The sequence below is a fragment of the Anguilla anguilla genome, chromosome 1 (assembly GCF_013347855.1).
Source record: "Anguilla anguilla isolate fAngAng1 chromosome 1, fAngAng1.pri, whole genome shotgun sequence".
In the NCBI taxonomy this organism is placed as follows: Eukaryota; Metazoa; Chordata; class Actinopteri; order Anguilliformes; family Anguillidae; genus Anguilla; species Anguilla anguilla.
Window position 1 is genome coordinate 34,421,462 of NC_049201.1, and position 17,072 is coordinate 34,438,533.

The 17,072-nt window shown below is 39.1% G+C and overlaps 1 protein-coding gene across 7 annotated transcripts in view; it reads right to left on the minus strand.

The window, feature by feature from the left end:
- Positions 1–17,072, minus strand: part of spata17 (spermatogenesis associated 17) — a 155,226-nt gene that overhangs the window by 88,096 nt on the left and 50,058 nt on the right. For 6 of the 7 annotated variants that reach the window (XM_035412993.1, XM_035412969.1, XM_035412958.1 and 3 more), the window contains one exon: positions 16,115–16,315. The exons of the other annotated variant lie outside the window; for it this stretch is intronic. In XM_035412993.1, coding sequence (XP_035268884.1) covers positions 16,115–16,315 — 201 coding nt within the window. The remainder of the gene's footprint in view (positions 1–16,114; positions 16,316–17,072) is intronic. 7 annotated transcript variants of the gene reach the window in all.

Here is a 17,072-nt window from a genome sequence, read left to right on the forward strand (position 1 = left end):
GATTTATTTCAGCTTTTATGTACTATATCTATAATGGTGTGGGGGTGTTGGAGAACCAGAAGCGACTAATATAGGGGAACGAAAAGCTAACGCTACCGGAAGCGTTAACCACAAAGTCCCGAAGGACAAAGGAAAGGGAACACCCGAAAGTAAAACACAAAACAAATAAGATCCTTGGGAGAGCAACTCCCGCACAAAAAGGATCATAAACAACAACAAAAAAAAACACGGAGTAAAAAGCCACTCCGAAGGACCACCTTGTCCAGCCGTAAAACTGGCTCGCGAAACCAAAAGCGACCCGTGAAAACCAGGGCGAAAAAGAAGAGGACCAGTGGTACAGAGACGAAGCTCTGGTACCAAACCCAAAACTGGTCTTAAAAGAAAATAGACAACTGAGTAGCAAAAATTACTCAGCGAAAAGAAAAACCTGAGACGTAGCTCAGAAAAACACAAACAAAATACATTACCAGGGACAACGTCCCAATACCCAACGGCTCACACGAGCTCAAAATAAAAGTATAAATACTCTTAAGGCGTCAGAATGCGCTCACTGCGCTAAGAAACTGAATCGCCTTAAAAGAGGACACAGAACCAACCACAAAACACAATTCTGTAAACCGTCCACCGAGCACCTATACCAATACCGTACCGGCTTTGTGATAACGGGGTTTTACACAGAAGCGCTGATGGCTGTTCTGTCAGTGCTTATAAAGGCACCTCCCCAGGTGAAAATAATTGGGAATCAGACACCTGGAACAAATTAAGAAATTCTCAAAGGCCGGGTGCCTTCTAGTGGCAGCACAAGGCCACTACACCCCAGAACCATGACAATATCAGATTTTTAGTGGGTCAAAAGTTAACATACACTTTGCTAGTATTTGGTGGCATTGTCTTTTAATTGCTTAACTTGAATCAAATGATTGGGGTAGCCTTCCACAAGCTTCTCACAATACTTTGCCAAAATCTTTGCCCACTCCTCCTGACAGAACTGGTGTAACTCAGTCAGGTTTGTGGGCCTCCTTGCTCAGACACACTTTTTCAGTTCAGTCCACATATTTTATATGGGATTCAGGTCAGGGCGTTGTGATGGCCACTACAACCCTTTCACTTTATTGTCATTTTGTTACAACTTTGGAGGTATGCTTAGGATCATTTTCCTGCTGGAAGACCCAGTTGTGACCAAGTTTTAACTTTCTAGCTGATGTCTTGAGGTGCTGCTTCAGTATTTCTAGATAATCCTCCTCCTTCATGATGCCATCTATTTTCTGAAGTGCACCAGTCCCTTCTCCAGCAAAACACCCCCACAACATGATGATGCCACCCCCATGCTTCACCGTTGGGATGGTGTTCTTCGGAGCCTTATCCTTTTCCTCCATACATAGCGCTGATCATTATGGCCAAACAGTTCATTTTTTGTTTCAGCTGACCGAACACTCCTCCAAAAGGTTAGGTCTTTGTCCTGGTGATCACCTGCAAACTTAATTCTGGAATTTTTATGCTGATCTTGGTGTAGGAGCTTCTTCTTTGCACGACAACCTTTCAGGTCATGGTGATGTAGGATTCTCTTAATGTTGGATGTAGATACTTTGGTACCTGATGCCTCCAACTCCTTCACCAGTTCCTTTGTTGTTGTCTTGGGGTTTAGTTGAACCTTTTGGACCAATGGTCGTTCAGCCCTGGGAGTTAATTTGTGTCTCCCCCCTGAACAATGCAGTGTATGTGTCGTCCCAAGATTTTTATATTTGCATACAATAGTTTTTACAGATGCTAATGTACACAGTTGTTTGGAAATGGCTCCTCAGGAGGGACAAGACTTGTGGAGGTCCACAATTCTTTTTCTGAGGTCTTGGCTTAGTTGCTTCGATTTTCCCATGTTATCAAGGGCAAACAGGTAGTTGCTCTAAACGTAGGACCTTAAATACACAGGTGCCAATTAACTCCCAATTAACTTCTAAACATGACAACTTTTATTATAAAAAGTCATTACATCAATTTATGGAATCTTCCAGAATTAGAGACAGCCAGCTTGGTGTATGTAAACTTCTGACCCACTGGAATTCTGATATAGTAAATTAAATCTGAAATAAATCTGTCACTAATCGATTGTTTTAAAATTACCTCTGATGTGAACAAAGTATATCCCCTAATTTGCCAAAATAAATGTATGGTAACATGAAATGTGCAGAGTTGTGAAAAACTGAGTTTGAATATCCTTAGCCTATTTGTATGTAAACTTTTGGCCTCAACTGTACATTTGTCAACCATATATTTGTTAGTGTGAGATAAGGTTATTATGTTATTATTTGATTTCTTGTTCCCTCACATAGATATAGAAATTACACTATCAACCAAGACAACTGTATTTCTTAATGGCCCCAGATCTGGTGCAGCAGTACTGCTCATGTTTCTGTATATTAAATGCTTTATTGTTTCCATGTTTGTAATATGGGTCTACGGCTGGAATGTAGATCCTGCGTTCACAGGAAAGAGCCCTATAGGGAAACTTTTTACTAATACACCACACAAAAATCATGTCAGCTGCAGCAGAGTCCAACTCGGTTGCGAAAGAGGTTCAGTGTAAAAGTTTCCAAAGATCCTAAGATAGGCCTATACAGCAGTGAAAACACTGCTCACTGAATAACGAAATAAACGAGACAAAGTTTTAAAAAATCATATCTACCATGTCACTCTACAGTCAATATATGGGACTAAATATTTAATAAATATACACCCTTACCATTGGTTTTACATGTAGAGATGTCCCTTTTGAGACTGAGTGGTCATATATTGTCTTGGACAATTTGTTTGTGAAATATACGTGCATTTGTGATGCCTATAGCTGTGCGTAATACCACACGTGTTGTTTACGGCGTTGTCGCACTTTTTAGTACAGTCTAGCTTGATTGACCATTCATTTATTCAGTAGGTGAAAGTATAAGCTTTCTAACGATGTATAACATGTCTAATTTTGCTTTTGGAATACCGTTTTTTAGGTCAGCGTAACCTCATTTTTTCTTATCATCGCATTCACTTGGCATTCACTCTGTGGTGGCAGTAGCCTAAAAGACGCTGCACCTAACGAAAAGGTTTTTCGTAATTTCTTGGAAAATACTATTATTATTGAGGACTTCTGGGCATAGCTAAGCCATATGTTTGCTGATAGACCTATCTGACATCGTTTTCTTGAGCAAAACAGAAGCGGATAGAACTGTCACTGATTTACTGTCTACTGAACTTCTCCAGAGTTCATATTAAAATGGCCTGCTTTTCTGACTTTGCCAGCCACTGCCTGACCACTTTTGCCCCTGGCTCCTCCCAGTGCTTCAGCTCCACCACCAAACTTTCTAAAGGACAAAAACTTACCATTGTTCTTGCCAGAATTTTGGGGAAAATATTCTTGCCATCTACTGTAAGTGCATAATAACAAAAGTAAATATATTTACGGCATGTTGAGATGCTGCCATCACAGACAGCCACAGTGTATATGTATTGTATAGTGTAGTATAGATTTTTTATTTTATTTTTTATTTTTGGCTTCAGTGCTAAATTTTCTGAGGACATTTTGAACAGCAAGAGAAGTTGGTGTACAATTCTGCACCCTGCAGTCCTCACTCTCTCCAGGCGTGAACTTCCCCATTCAGGAGTTATTGCTTAATTTATCCGTTTCAACTCCAGAACAAGCATTTCCACTTCCTAACGACACCGAAGCATGGCGAAAGGCATGCTAGCTTACTTTGTATTCCAAAGAGGCAGGGTGGCTGAAGTGTTACAAGTGGAATGACGTGTATTTATTCAATGTCTGGCACTATCACTAGAAGGAAAATTTAACTTGCAGTGTGTCAGTATTAATAACTAACTACATGTCTACATATTTGCATATTATATCTGTAAGTGTAAATGTAGAGTTATATGGACACATTGCTTACTTAATCCATGCTTTCATTAATATTTGAATGAAATATTTTGATCTTAGACAAATACAAAGCAGGGAGGGTGAGGAAGGAGCGGCTACTCCTGCTTGAGTGCCGTCAGATGGTCATGCTGTCCCTCAAAGCCTGAGAGAACTTAAGAACCAAGGACAGTGGATGGCTTACTTTTAGCAAGCACAGGCTGATCTATAACCTGGCCAATTGTTGCTTATTGCAGTAATCAGACCTGTTTGGGCCTGTATGTCCCTTTACATGATTAATGACTGGCAGACCCTCTGTCTAGGAATAATGCTTTATAAGCCCTCCCACCTCACCCTAGGTTATTGTTTAATCCAGTATTGCTGTTTTAATTTACTGTGATTTACTGTGCTAATACAGTTTTAATTTACTGTGAATTCCTTGACTATAAAATAGCTTTTATATTCTTAAGAGTTTAGCTTTTGTGGCCAACCTTCAGACATTGTTGTTTTCAATTAATGCTGTTAAAGCTGGCTAATCAAAAAAGCAGGTGAGCCTTAGGAAACGCCTTTGCGGGATTGTGAAAAACAGAGCATTAAAAATGGGACTGAGTTAGCCCAGGCTTTTTAGTGTAATTTCTAAATAAATAATGCATTACCATCCATGGCACATTGTCAGAAAGATCTCCTGTTTTAATGAATTCCTGCTAACAAGACACAGCTGGTGCATCTGCCAGCCCAGGGTGAAGAAACTTGCACTAATAAAAAGAAATGATTCACGCCTCATTTCTGCTCACTTATGTTTTACATTAATAGAAACCAATAATAGGAACCAGTTACCATAAAAGTCATGGACCGTAAATAACACAAATGGCAAATACATATCGTCAAATGTTTTTCACAGCTGGACAAGATAAGATGTCCGATACAGAGACGCTTAAAGAATTCTTCATCAAAAGATGTTTTGAAAACCATCGTATTCCCTTGCTGAGAGCGATATGTTAAAGAATTCAGTGAAATAGTATTACTTCAGACATGCATTTCACTAGTTATCTGAGCATCTTTATACCTCAACATTATCACAGAGAGAGGTTAAGAAATCAGACCCAGAGATTTCTAACATAAACAGGCCAAAAACTATTGTTTGTGTCATGAGCTTAACTGAGGTCTCTTAGCCTATTTCTTTGGCATTTCCTTTGCACTTGTCTAGCATCCAGCATCTGCAGTTACTCCTCATACCACATTAATAATTAAAACAATCATCCTTTTCATGGTGATAATTTCATTTGTGAACACAATATATCCATTATAAGTAGACTCATTTCCACTTTTCCTTTTTTGGGATATTACAGACTAATGAAAACTAAAAAAAATGTGATAGCCAAGTAAAACTATGAATCACAAGTAATTGTCACTATTTTTTCCTGCTGCATGCTTGCATGCAACATCAGTATGGTACTAAGTGACTTCCTGCTAATTTTTATTTATTTGTGCAAAGTCTGTTAGTACTTACGAACACCTTTGGCAGACATATATAACTGTATAAACGTATATTTACTGTAGCCAACTAGGTCCATTCTTGGTCTTTATTTGTTCCCCACTTTTGTAAGAAGCTGTAAGAAAATTAAAGGTGCAGTACGTAAGTTTGGAGAAATGAGTGAGAGAACTATAGATTCTGAAAAAAAAGTTCCACTCCTCTAGCTCTCCCTCCAAACACATGCATTGTGCGCTGTCTGTCATCTGAGTACTGTACAGAGTACAAGAGTGTTGAAAAGTAAAGTACGGAGAGTGGAGCACATCATGCCTCATTCACAGATATAAAACACATAACGTAAATCTAATGAACGTAAACAATGAACATAGCTATAATTTGTATTTACAACCATGGGCTAACAACAGTTGATGCAGACACTACCGTTTTTGCTTGTATGGGACCCACATGAAGTTATGGGTGAAACGTAGGTCAAATAAACATTATTAACTGTATTTGGAACTGGAGTGTGCAATTTCATTTTGGGTTGCCTGAATAGCATAGATAGCTACTAGGGTTGAGCCGAATACTCGGATGAAACGAGTATCCGGTACGGATAATTGGGATAGCAGGTATGCCATCCCACCAAGTTACGCCTTGGCGGGGGCATGCCCCATACCTATACAGCACCAAGAGTTTGGCACTTTTCAGGGTTCCCCACAGAAATAACCACAACAGCCACAGATACTCAGCCCTTAAAAACTTTAAATTCTGAACATTCTGACCCCATTTCAACAGAGATTTCATAAACAACTTCACATGTCCACACAATACAGCCCAAAACTAAGGGGATTTTGCATTTTCTCCTTCTTCTCCTTCTACTTCTTCTTCTCATTCTTACTTTTCCTGCCGCCTATCCCACTAACAACATGACTCCCCATTGGACATTTTACCGACACCAGCCAAATCTTCACCTACACGACCCAATCAAAAACTTGCATACACACGCAAAATACCCATACCTTTTTACTCTGAAACATCTCCAGTTTAACCCTCTGGGGTCGAGAGCTCCGCCGGCGGAGCTCGGCAAGATTAAATGAACTTTCGTTTCCATTTGGATGATTAACTTCACGAGTTGTTATCATACAGACGCAACAAAATCATTGACAGAAACCTTAGAATCGCGACTTTCCAATGCGCCCATTGACAAATAATATGAATTGTTTTAAAAGTTCTAAATTTGATTAATTAAACCATGTATGCTTCGTTAATCCTTAATCCTTACTATGTGAATTTCGCTCAGCGGGAAGTCCGCCCAAATCGCATTCACATGTTAACGACATTATAACTACTCTCCATAGAAGGAGAGTAGGGGAGGGGCGATGCGAGATCCATGTGAGAAACGCCAAGCCTGCGAAAGCAGGATAGAATGTCAAAGTGTAGCCTAATTCACTTCTTTTGAGGTAAACATTTCGTTTAATTTTGGAAAATGGTCCGTCCGGAAGCCGACATTGATGAAGAGCGGTGTCATTTCGAACAGCGAACTGATCCAGGTGAGGATCAACTTCATGAGTAAGTATATTTCTTATGATCATATTGGTAAATGTGTACTGTATTGCAACGTATCTCTGTGTTTGTAGGAATATTCAGCAATATGCGCGTTTGTAAATTCCCACACTACGAACGATTCAAACTATTGCATCTCAGAATTATAGGCTGGGCTCTCTCTCTTTTTTTCGATCATATTGGTAATAAATAGCCCATGCCTGGCATGTAGTGGCGTGGCTAGGATTCTAAAACTGATGTCCTTGCACAATCGATATTAGCATACTGTAATAACCACTTAGCTAAACAGACCTAGCCTACTTCAGATTGAGGCATTGTTATTGATGAGTTGCGTGTAGTTGAGCTGGAATATCAATATTTATTTAGTTTAGCTAATGTTGTTTCGTTAATAGCTTGCATTATTTGTAAATGTGTGCTGTATTACATTCTCTGTGTGTTTGTAGGGATATTCAGTAATATGCATGCTTGTAAATTCCCACACTGCGAACGATTCTAACCATTGCTTCTCAAAATTATAGGCTCTCTCTCCGCGTCTGATTGTGTTTGTTTGGTTCTTTGTTTGTATATGATGTAACCATGTCACATTTCCTAAGTTTTGTTTTCATTAGTTAGTGGTTTGCCCCTTTTTTGTAAAGCACATTTAATTTTCACCTGTTGAAGGAAATGTGCTATATAAATAAAGTTTGATTTGATGTCACATTTCTTAACAATTTTGTTTTTATCATATTTACAGAGATGCTGATCAGGAAACACGGCCTAGTTCACCACTAGCTAAGAGGCCACGCAAGCGTTGCAAGAGTACACCAGTCTCATCTCATCTTCCATGCGTACAGTTTGCTTCAATAAATGTTCTAAAATCAAAAGATGTCTTTGTTTCTGTCTTCTAAATGGCTCACTGAGTCTTTGTCTTAGTGGTGGGGAGGCATGCGGCCAGGTGTGAATAGCCTACTTAGCTGGCAGGTCCTCCTACCCAATGCATATTCATTACAGAAAGGCTATTTGCCCTCCCATTCTCACCTGGTGTTGAAACATAGTAGTCACAACACTAACCTTTAGCAATGTATTTTATATTTCTCATTGGATTTGCTAAAATATTTTGTCATCTTTTGATAGCCAAGACCTTGTTGAACACATTTCAGTGACCAAAAGTCTTAGTTACAATTGTTTAGTGTGTTTTATTACAAGATTCCTGTGCAGGTTCAAAACTACTGTTTACAGTTTGTGTTTTTAGAGCAGTTTACAATCCACATATGATTATGACCTACTTACTGCTGCCATATTATTGTAGCTGTAGAGTTTGTGCTGAAAACAGAGCTATGAAATACTTTGGAATCACTGCATATGAAGTTGATGCAATTTACACAAATGTCAGAGCACGGCACAATCACCAGTGTGCCTCATTTTACCCTCAGACCCCAGAGGGTTAAACAGCAGGTCTGCCTGTGGCCTAATGGGCAAGGTTACAGTCTTGGAAACATGGGGTCCTAGGTTCAAGCCCAGCTAAAAACATGTTTCTTTAACCTCCTTTTGCCCTTACTAATAATTGTCTACTACTTCTCAATTATTGCTTTTGCACTATGTCTACCCGCCGTTCACCGAACGTATACACTGCATTATGACTTACCGTCTGCACGTTCAGTTATTAACCGGCTACAATATTACAAAGCCATATGGATTCAACGGGAGCTCTTCTGTGCTTACTGGCCTGTGTTCTTCTTTAAAACCACGGACAGGTTTGCTAATGATATTTCACGCATTGCATAGCTATGTCATGGTACTGCACTAACAAAGTCACAGACTGGTAAACCTCCGGTTGAAGGATTGAATCCTGCCTCGCCCTCAGGCTGATAATTTCCTCTTTTACACTAATGTTTTCTTACGCTTATATTTGCTTTACCAAAACTCACTCACGGCCACCCATATGCATTTCATGACGGCAAATGTATTCCTTTTCTTAACAAGTTACACCAGTTCACCACTGTGCCATTTCTACTAACTATATTTCTTCACTTGGCTCCCGTACAAAACCTTATCAGCAAACGCCACGTTTCTACATTCATGTTACCTCGCCCTGTTCTCTAGCTAGCCACATACAAACAATTACTACGTATGTACGTTCTGCAACTCCCCATTAAAACATCACATTTAAAATCATGACTCACTCATCATTACAACTACTACTACTGAACATGAGAACAGCACATCAGTGCAATAGATTTCACACATTACTTAACCCTCCACTTTAATGACTGATGCTTTATACAGACTGTTATATATACAGTTCGATAAGGAAACTAAGCTCGCTCATGGTCACTTAATTTACTTCTCCCTATAGTCTGTGATCATGTCAACCTTCACCTACATGCCCATTCTGCTAAAAACATATTGTTTCAACTACGTAATTTCATAATTTCTCCTAATTTATCTCACACTGTTGTTATTTTCTCATATGCAAAGCCTGCTGGGACATATGCGCTTGCTCCTATTCTCCACTATCAAGTTTTCCGGTTCTAGCTTAGCAAAACAGCAAAGAGGATTCCTATCTGCAGATAAGCATATCAAAATGCCTTATAAACCTTACAAACACTAGAAGTGCATCTCCACAAAATAACAGACAACGGAGCAGGACAGAAGGGTACACAAGTTGCGACCTAGGGAGCTCTAATTCTACGGGCTTGCTGATTCTTTTGTCAATCAAGGCTCTTTGGATGGCCGTCAAATCCATGAGTACATACACTGGCCATATTTCGCCTGCGTTTCTAATGCGCTTACACTTACACCACCGCACCCTTTGTCACAGCCACTGTTTTACATATATAGCAAACCGAAACTGCTGAACGGTACACGCTCATCAGACTGTATACAAATTCACACAACGATAGCCATAATCCACAACCGTTTCATACAGGGTCACTTCGCATTTCTCACTCTCATAATAAAATGCTTTGCAAAAAGAAATTATATCTCAAAAAACACGTTTTCAACATACAAAAACGCCAAGTTACTCACACATACAAGACATACACCGTCTATAACTCATTCATTCAAACTGCCATAATCCAGGCCTGCCATTAAAAGTATTGATATCAAAATGACGCCAAGTTACGGTACTACAAACAATATAGGCTATCTTGCCTCACCGAAATTAAATAAGATGTATTCCAAAGCAATGCTACTCAATTCTCTCACCAGGGTTTTTCCTAGGTTTTCAGAGGGCTTAGGCGCTCTCAACTATATTTTGGAACAGCGTTTTTTTTTTTTATATGAAAAGACGCTTTGACCAGCGGTTTTCATCAGAAAAAGATGTTATGTGTGAACATAGCCTAAGTTTTTCAGCTACCAAGCCAGGTTAGATACTAACATTAGTTCAGTCGAGGTATCTTTATGTAACGTCAACTAACTAGCTTAGCTGGCTAACGTGGTCATAAAATTTTTCCCGACCGTGAAAACTATCTTACTTGTTTATATTTTGGACAGATGTGGCTAGTGGGTAAGTCAATCGCTGTTTCCGTTGCAGCACTTTCGACACAAGTGAAATCGGAAGCGCTATCCTAAAATTTCTTACCGTGAAGAGTGCCTGACCCGCAACCGTAGTAATGTGTTAACACGGTGGCACATTTATATCGAGAAATACCATCTTTGGGAAAAAAACGCTATATTCTGTAAATGCATTTAGATCAAACCTACCATGCATAAAAACATAAAAATGCTCGTCAATCACCCACTTCTATTCATAATGTCATCATAGCGCGGAGTGTTTAAAACCATAAAGCCACCTCTGCATTTTTTTTTTTTTTTGTCAGCACATAGAACTCTCACCGTTGTTTTTACATTCATTCTGATCTGTCAGCTAAATGCCTTTTCACGTTCATTCGGCTTAAGGCGCTCCGCAAAAACACTTAGGCGCTGCGCCTAAGCCTTTCTATGGTAGGGAAAACCCTGCTCACTGTAAATTACCATCCATCCTCTATATGCAAGAAAAATGTCAACTTTGGTCAACTTTTTTTAATGTGGATACTCAGATTACACTGACATGCCACCTGCCAAATTATTTCAGCACCACCATTGCTAACCACTACGCACCAGGATCCCGAAGCTAAAGGGATACGATGTTCATCAATTCATCCATCCACCATCTATACCCGCTTATCCTGGTCGTTTGGTACTGGAGCCTATACCAGCGTGCATTGGGCGAGCGGTAGGAATACAACCTGGACAGGTTGCCAATCTATCTTTGATATGAGGGGACTTCAACGAATGTCAACCATACATTTCTTTTTGCCTGGCTTATCACCATTGCCTCCTCTTCCCCATTCTCTCCTACGACTATAAAAATGTATGCATGTTTTTGCTGGATTTATTATGACAACCAAATATTGCACAAGTTGTGACTGCGTCTGAAATTGCTTGCTATGAGTCAACTGCATAAGTCGCAGCTATTCAAATTGTAATTACATTAAGCCCATGCAATCACTGCAACCATGCAGTCACTGAAGTGACATTTTCTTTTTTTTAGAACTTAGTAGAAGCAGAAAAGTAAACTGAACTGAACACATAAACCTATATTTTCTTTCTTTAGTGACTAGCTTGCTAGCGAGTAACATTACCCTCTCTGCAAGCCAAGTAGTAATGCTCAGCCCTTTCTTTTGTATTCAGTATTATTGTATTCAACCTGTCAATGGCATTGCCTGACATCCACCCATAGACTGTACGTGCCCACCCATTCTAGTCTTTAGTAAAGCAGGTACCTGGAGCATCTGCACTAGAATGGGGCTATCTCTGCACTCAATACAAGTAGAGAACTGAGAGTTCATTTTAATCAGGAGGACAGCTACTAAGTCAAATTTCATAGAATTGGAAAGTTCAATGTTCAAATTATATGGTGGAATTCCCCTTTAATAACAATTGTAAGGGGGTAATTTTAAGGGGTTAATAATATTTAATATTATTAGCTGGAACTAATGTTTCCTGTCCAAGTCAGCTGTTGAAAACCCATCAGTGTTTCCCATAGAAAATTTTTATTAGAGGGCGGTGGTGTGGACAGGGGGGATGTTGAGACCAGATGTGGGCATAGGGGGTGGTGTAAATCACTGTTGTAATTAAAGAATGCATGGTATACAAGTAATCTTGTCCCGAATCAAATGTGACACCATGCTACTCAGGGAAAAGATGGGTGAAATCAAGCAACGAGGTAAATACAGATCCTTGCACAACTGTGCGTACACTCCGTGTACCGGGTTTTGTACTGGATGTTCGGCACTGCACTCCAAGCATTGGATGTTCGGCTCTTACAAAGGCTTGCTTTTATTAATAGTACTGCTGCTACAGTAAGCGTCTCACTATCACTACTATATTGACCTGTAGATATTTGCCAGATGAGTACTGCAACTAACAAGGAAGTAACTGCAAAACGAAAAGGATAGAATCGTTGCTATGGTAACTGTAAGCAATGTCTCATCTCATCGCTTATGTGAAGGTCAGTTTTAGAATATTGCAAACCTTGAGTTTTGCAAAGAGTTGCCACTTGCAGCTTGTGGCATTGGTCTTTGGTCTTTAACCTTTGGGTGGCAGGGTAGTATAATGCGTAAGGAGTTGGTCCTGTAACCTAAAGGTCATAGGTTCAATTCCTGGGTAGGACACTGCCGTTGTACCTTTGAACAAGGTATTTAACATCTGCATTTTAGCATTTTCGCGTCTGCTAAATGCCTGTAATAGATGTTTAAATTGTGTGGAATGTAAAACAGTCTTCAGGGAAAAAGAGTACTTGATCAATGTGTTTAACCATCCATTGTAGTTCGGTAAAAACTAAATGTGACATCTAAGCTATCAAAAGCAACAGCAACCCCCTGGATGTATTTATCATAATATAAATGTAATGGTTTGGGGAGGGAGGATACGACCGCACGCAAACAAATATTCAGAATATAAGAGGGGCTCTTTAAGTTGAACGGGGGGAGTGTTCAACCACTAGGTCTCGTGAGAGACAGGGAAAGGAAATAAACAAACAAAAAGAAGCAAGATAAATTAACAGAAAATTCAACCTCACTCTGAGGTAAGGTAAGAAAGGAGCAAAACAAAGGAGGCTGACTGATAACAGCTAACTCGAACTTTGCTCTAAACTATACTAACTTACCAAGTCTTTTCTTTTCTTTTCTTTAATACTAAGCACCTTACCGGCTCTTTGCGGGGAGTTATATAGAATGACACCAGATGGAACTAATTGACCGTAATTAGGACTCCACCAATAAGCCCCGTAGCAGGAAGAATGCTGCACATGCATCAACGGAATACTCGTGCTCGTTTACTGAATAGCTCTCGAAATGAGTAGCCTGGATAGCACAAAGGAATACGAAACCATGACAATAAAGTAGCATTTCATGGATTAACCCCTTAGCGCACAAGCCAAATCTTGCCAATCCTTGCCCATTTAGGGGGTACCCTATTTAAAGCTTTATAACTCCAGATGTGAACACCACAGAGACTTGAAAAATGGCTTAAATTAAGCAAGACATTTGTACAATTTACAACACTAATTAGTGTTTTAGTTTAGATTAGTTTATATTCATCATTTTGGAAGAAATAAAGTGCCACAAATGCAATTGTTTTGACAAAAAATCAAAAATGAATTTGCACTTTTTAAGTTTGCAATGAAATACTGAGAGATTGCATATATACAGCAGGTTAAACTATACATGTGCTAGATCAAAAACTTCTTGACCACAAGTTCATAAAATTTAAGGGTGGATATGTAGAACTACTATAGATGTATGAAGCAAAAACTAAGCAGTGTACCCAGCGTCTCCAAATCTATCCAAAATGTCTAAATTATGCATTGCTGTAAATCGCAACATATTCACGTTCATATTCATATTCAACTGTTTTGACTCAAGAAAATCACTGTTAAATAATTTTCAAGTGGGAAATACAAGCTTTCAGCCAGTACAGTGGTCTAAAATATCTAGGGGTCCAGAAACATATCCAAAATCTCTCCAAAATTGAATAAAATGCTTTTTGTCCATTATAGTATAGTATATACATGAGCCCCTTAGGAAGGTTTAAGATGAAACATTGTTATCAGATTAAACAAATGATGCTAAAATATTGTCACACAATGTGGTACAGTACCTAAATGTGTAATAATTAGCTCGTGTGTATTTCTATACTTACTCTCATATGTTTTCTTGTATGGGAATGGGAGGACATGAAAACAATTTTCAACCGTCCACCACGTTTTGGCAATGTTCCAACTCTCACGTCATCACTGTTGCATGCTTCACAAAAACTATTACACTACCATCTAACGCTTACATTACAGTGTGAAATATCCACATTATATAACACCACTAACCTATTTAAAGATACTCAATTTCAAAAATAACATATATAACCGAACTATTTTGAGCAGTAATACTTACATAGCAATGATGAAATCTCATCTATGTTCAGTAGATGGTGACAGAGCCAGTATCAATGATACTGTTCTATTCGCTTCTATTTTGCTCCAGAAAATGATGTCAGCTAGGTCTATCAGCAAACATATGGCTTAGCTATATCCAGAAGTCTTCAATAATAATAGTATTTTCCAAGAAATTACGAGATATTGTTGACCACGTTTCGTTAGGTGCAGCATATTTTCTGCTAACACAGAGTGAAGGCGTAAGTGAATGCGATGCTAAGAATATTTTCTGTTACGCTGACCTATAAAACGCTATTCCAAAAGCAGAATTAGACATGTTATACATCGTTAGAAAGCTTATACTCTCACCTACTGAATAAATGAATTGTCAATCAAGCCAGACTGTACTAAAAATGGCGACGACGCAGTAAACAACAGGTGTGGTATTACGCACAGCTATTTTGGAAGATAGCCAGGCGTCACAAATGCGCCTATATTTCCCAAATGGATTGTCCAAGACAATATATGACCATGCAGTCTCAAAAGGGACATCTCTACACATAAAACCAATGGTAAGATAGTATATTTATTCAATATTTAGTCCCAGATATTGACTGTAGAATGACATGGTATCATTATTAAAAACTTTTTGTCGTTTATTTCGTTATTCAGTGAGCAGCGTTTTCACTGCTGTATAGGCATATCTAAGGGCTATTGTCGGGTTCATCTTGTTGCTATGATGGAATATGATTTTTTAGTGGTGAAAGAATATTTTTATGAATGCCAAGATAGACAATATTGTCCATTATGTCAAGGGTGGGGGTGTTTTGTAGATGTGACTGCAGGGTGGGGGTGCATGTTAAATGAACGACCAGAGCGACAATGGTGGGCTGCGAAACTCCGTTTTCGGCATAGTTGTCGTGTATCGTCTACTAATGAATCTAAAACAACGCGTTTCTGTGAGGATGTTGCTGGGACATGAAATACCTTGGACTTTAACCCTGACACTGCCTTCGTTGTTGTGGCAAAGTTTGTCTTGTACATTGAAGCTTTCGGCTCGAGCTGTCAACTTGGGGCTAGCTAGCATATTAGTTATCTATTACATGCTTCCTACCAAGCAAGCATGTGAATAGCATTATAAATGAGCACAATTTACGATTATTATTATTATTATTATTATTATTATTATTATTATTAATAATAATAAAAGCTTTTCTGTATGTTTTGCGTCATTTTTTGGGCTGTTACTAATCATGTGTGAGGTGGAAACCAGTTTTACCTACATTCTATATGTAGATGTGACAGCCATGCCATAGACTTACTGTTTTGTTGCTTAGCAAAGCCTATGAGAAAGCAATACAAATCAAACCTATGCTGATTTGGAACCAGTTATGTAACTGATCGAACTCAATCCGTTCAGTTAAGCCATGCCATTGTTATGACTTAATGACAGACAGAATTTTTCTTTTGTTTCATTTTACTGCTGTGATTGGGGTAACTGACATTGTATGATTTTCCCTGATTTAATTTTGTTTGATAAATCTTCAAAATATTGTTGTCATTATTTCTCTTCTATCATAGCATGTTTAAGCTGCTAAACTACAGGTTTATTGGGGAATTAAAACCGGCCCATAATAAACATCCAGGCAATGTTTTAATTCTGACAGAAGAAAACAAATTTCTCTTACTCATAAGATTTGTTTTTTGAAAAAAAAAATTATATATATCCCAAGCCCAAAATGTTGATTCAATCCTGCCCTGTGCCAATGCAACATTCTACATTCTCCTGTCTCACCTGTGGCTTCTTGCTGGGAATAGGAGGTAGAGGCTGCGAGGCACAGAGATCCAGGGAGGCCTCAGGGATGGATTGGTTATGGTCCCCATTGATTGGCTTTTTTCGGGGCACAGCCTTGATGAGCAGAGGCCTAATGCACCTCATTCTCAACTCCATCTCATGAGGATGTCCTCTGAATGGGGAGTTGAACACACCAGGACACTGCAACAGCCACACAAAAACACAAAATGCACACCAAGAAAGCAAAATACGATTAAATCCATTTGACATATTTACAAAGCCATACATCCCTGTGTAATCGCAACGGACAGGCTAATATGTATGGTCTATGGTCATTTAGGGATCCATGGTAACAGAAAGGGCCAGTTCTAGGTGTTGGCGACAAGGCTATGCATTATAAGCAGGGCTTGATATTACCTTTTTGGCTCACCAGCCACTGTGGTCACTAGCCACTCAGCATTTTCACCAGCAGCAAAGCTGCTGGAATCCTATTTTAATTTTTTTTACTCCTTTGACCTCAAATAACTGTGACCTGGAATGGCCCAGAATCACCACTTGGTAGGCTTGTTTGAATGGGAGAACTTTTGGATCCTTTAAATTATGGCACAGATTGAACACCTGGTGCCGCTGTAGTGCACGTTACAAATTTTTGACAATGAGGAGCCCAGCCCCTGTGCCCAGTTTTCCCTAGAGTCAGAAAATTTGGTGTACAGGTCTCTCTCCACATGGGGAACAAATTTGCCTCAAGGACCCATAAAGTCCACCATTTAGCATTTTTTGAAAAACACTTAAAATGTTCACACAACCTCATTAGGAACATAGTTACGTGCTAATTGGGTCAGCGGCATCTTGAATTGGCCGCAATTTGGAATTATATTTACTCATCTATTACTTTTCAGAGTTATTCCTTAACCGCTTGGCTGATTCCTATGAAGCATACTCCAAGAAGATGTCAGCC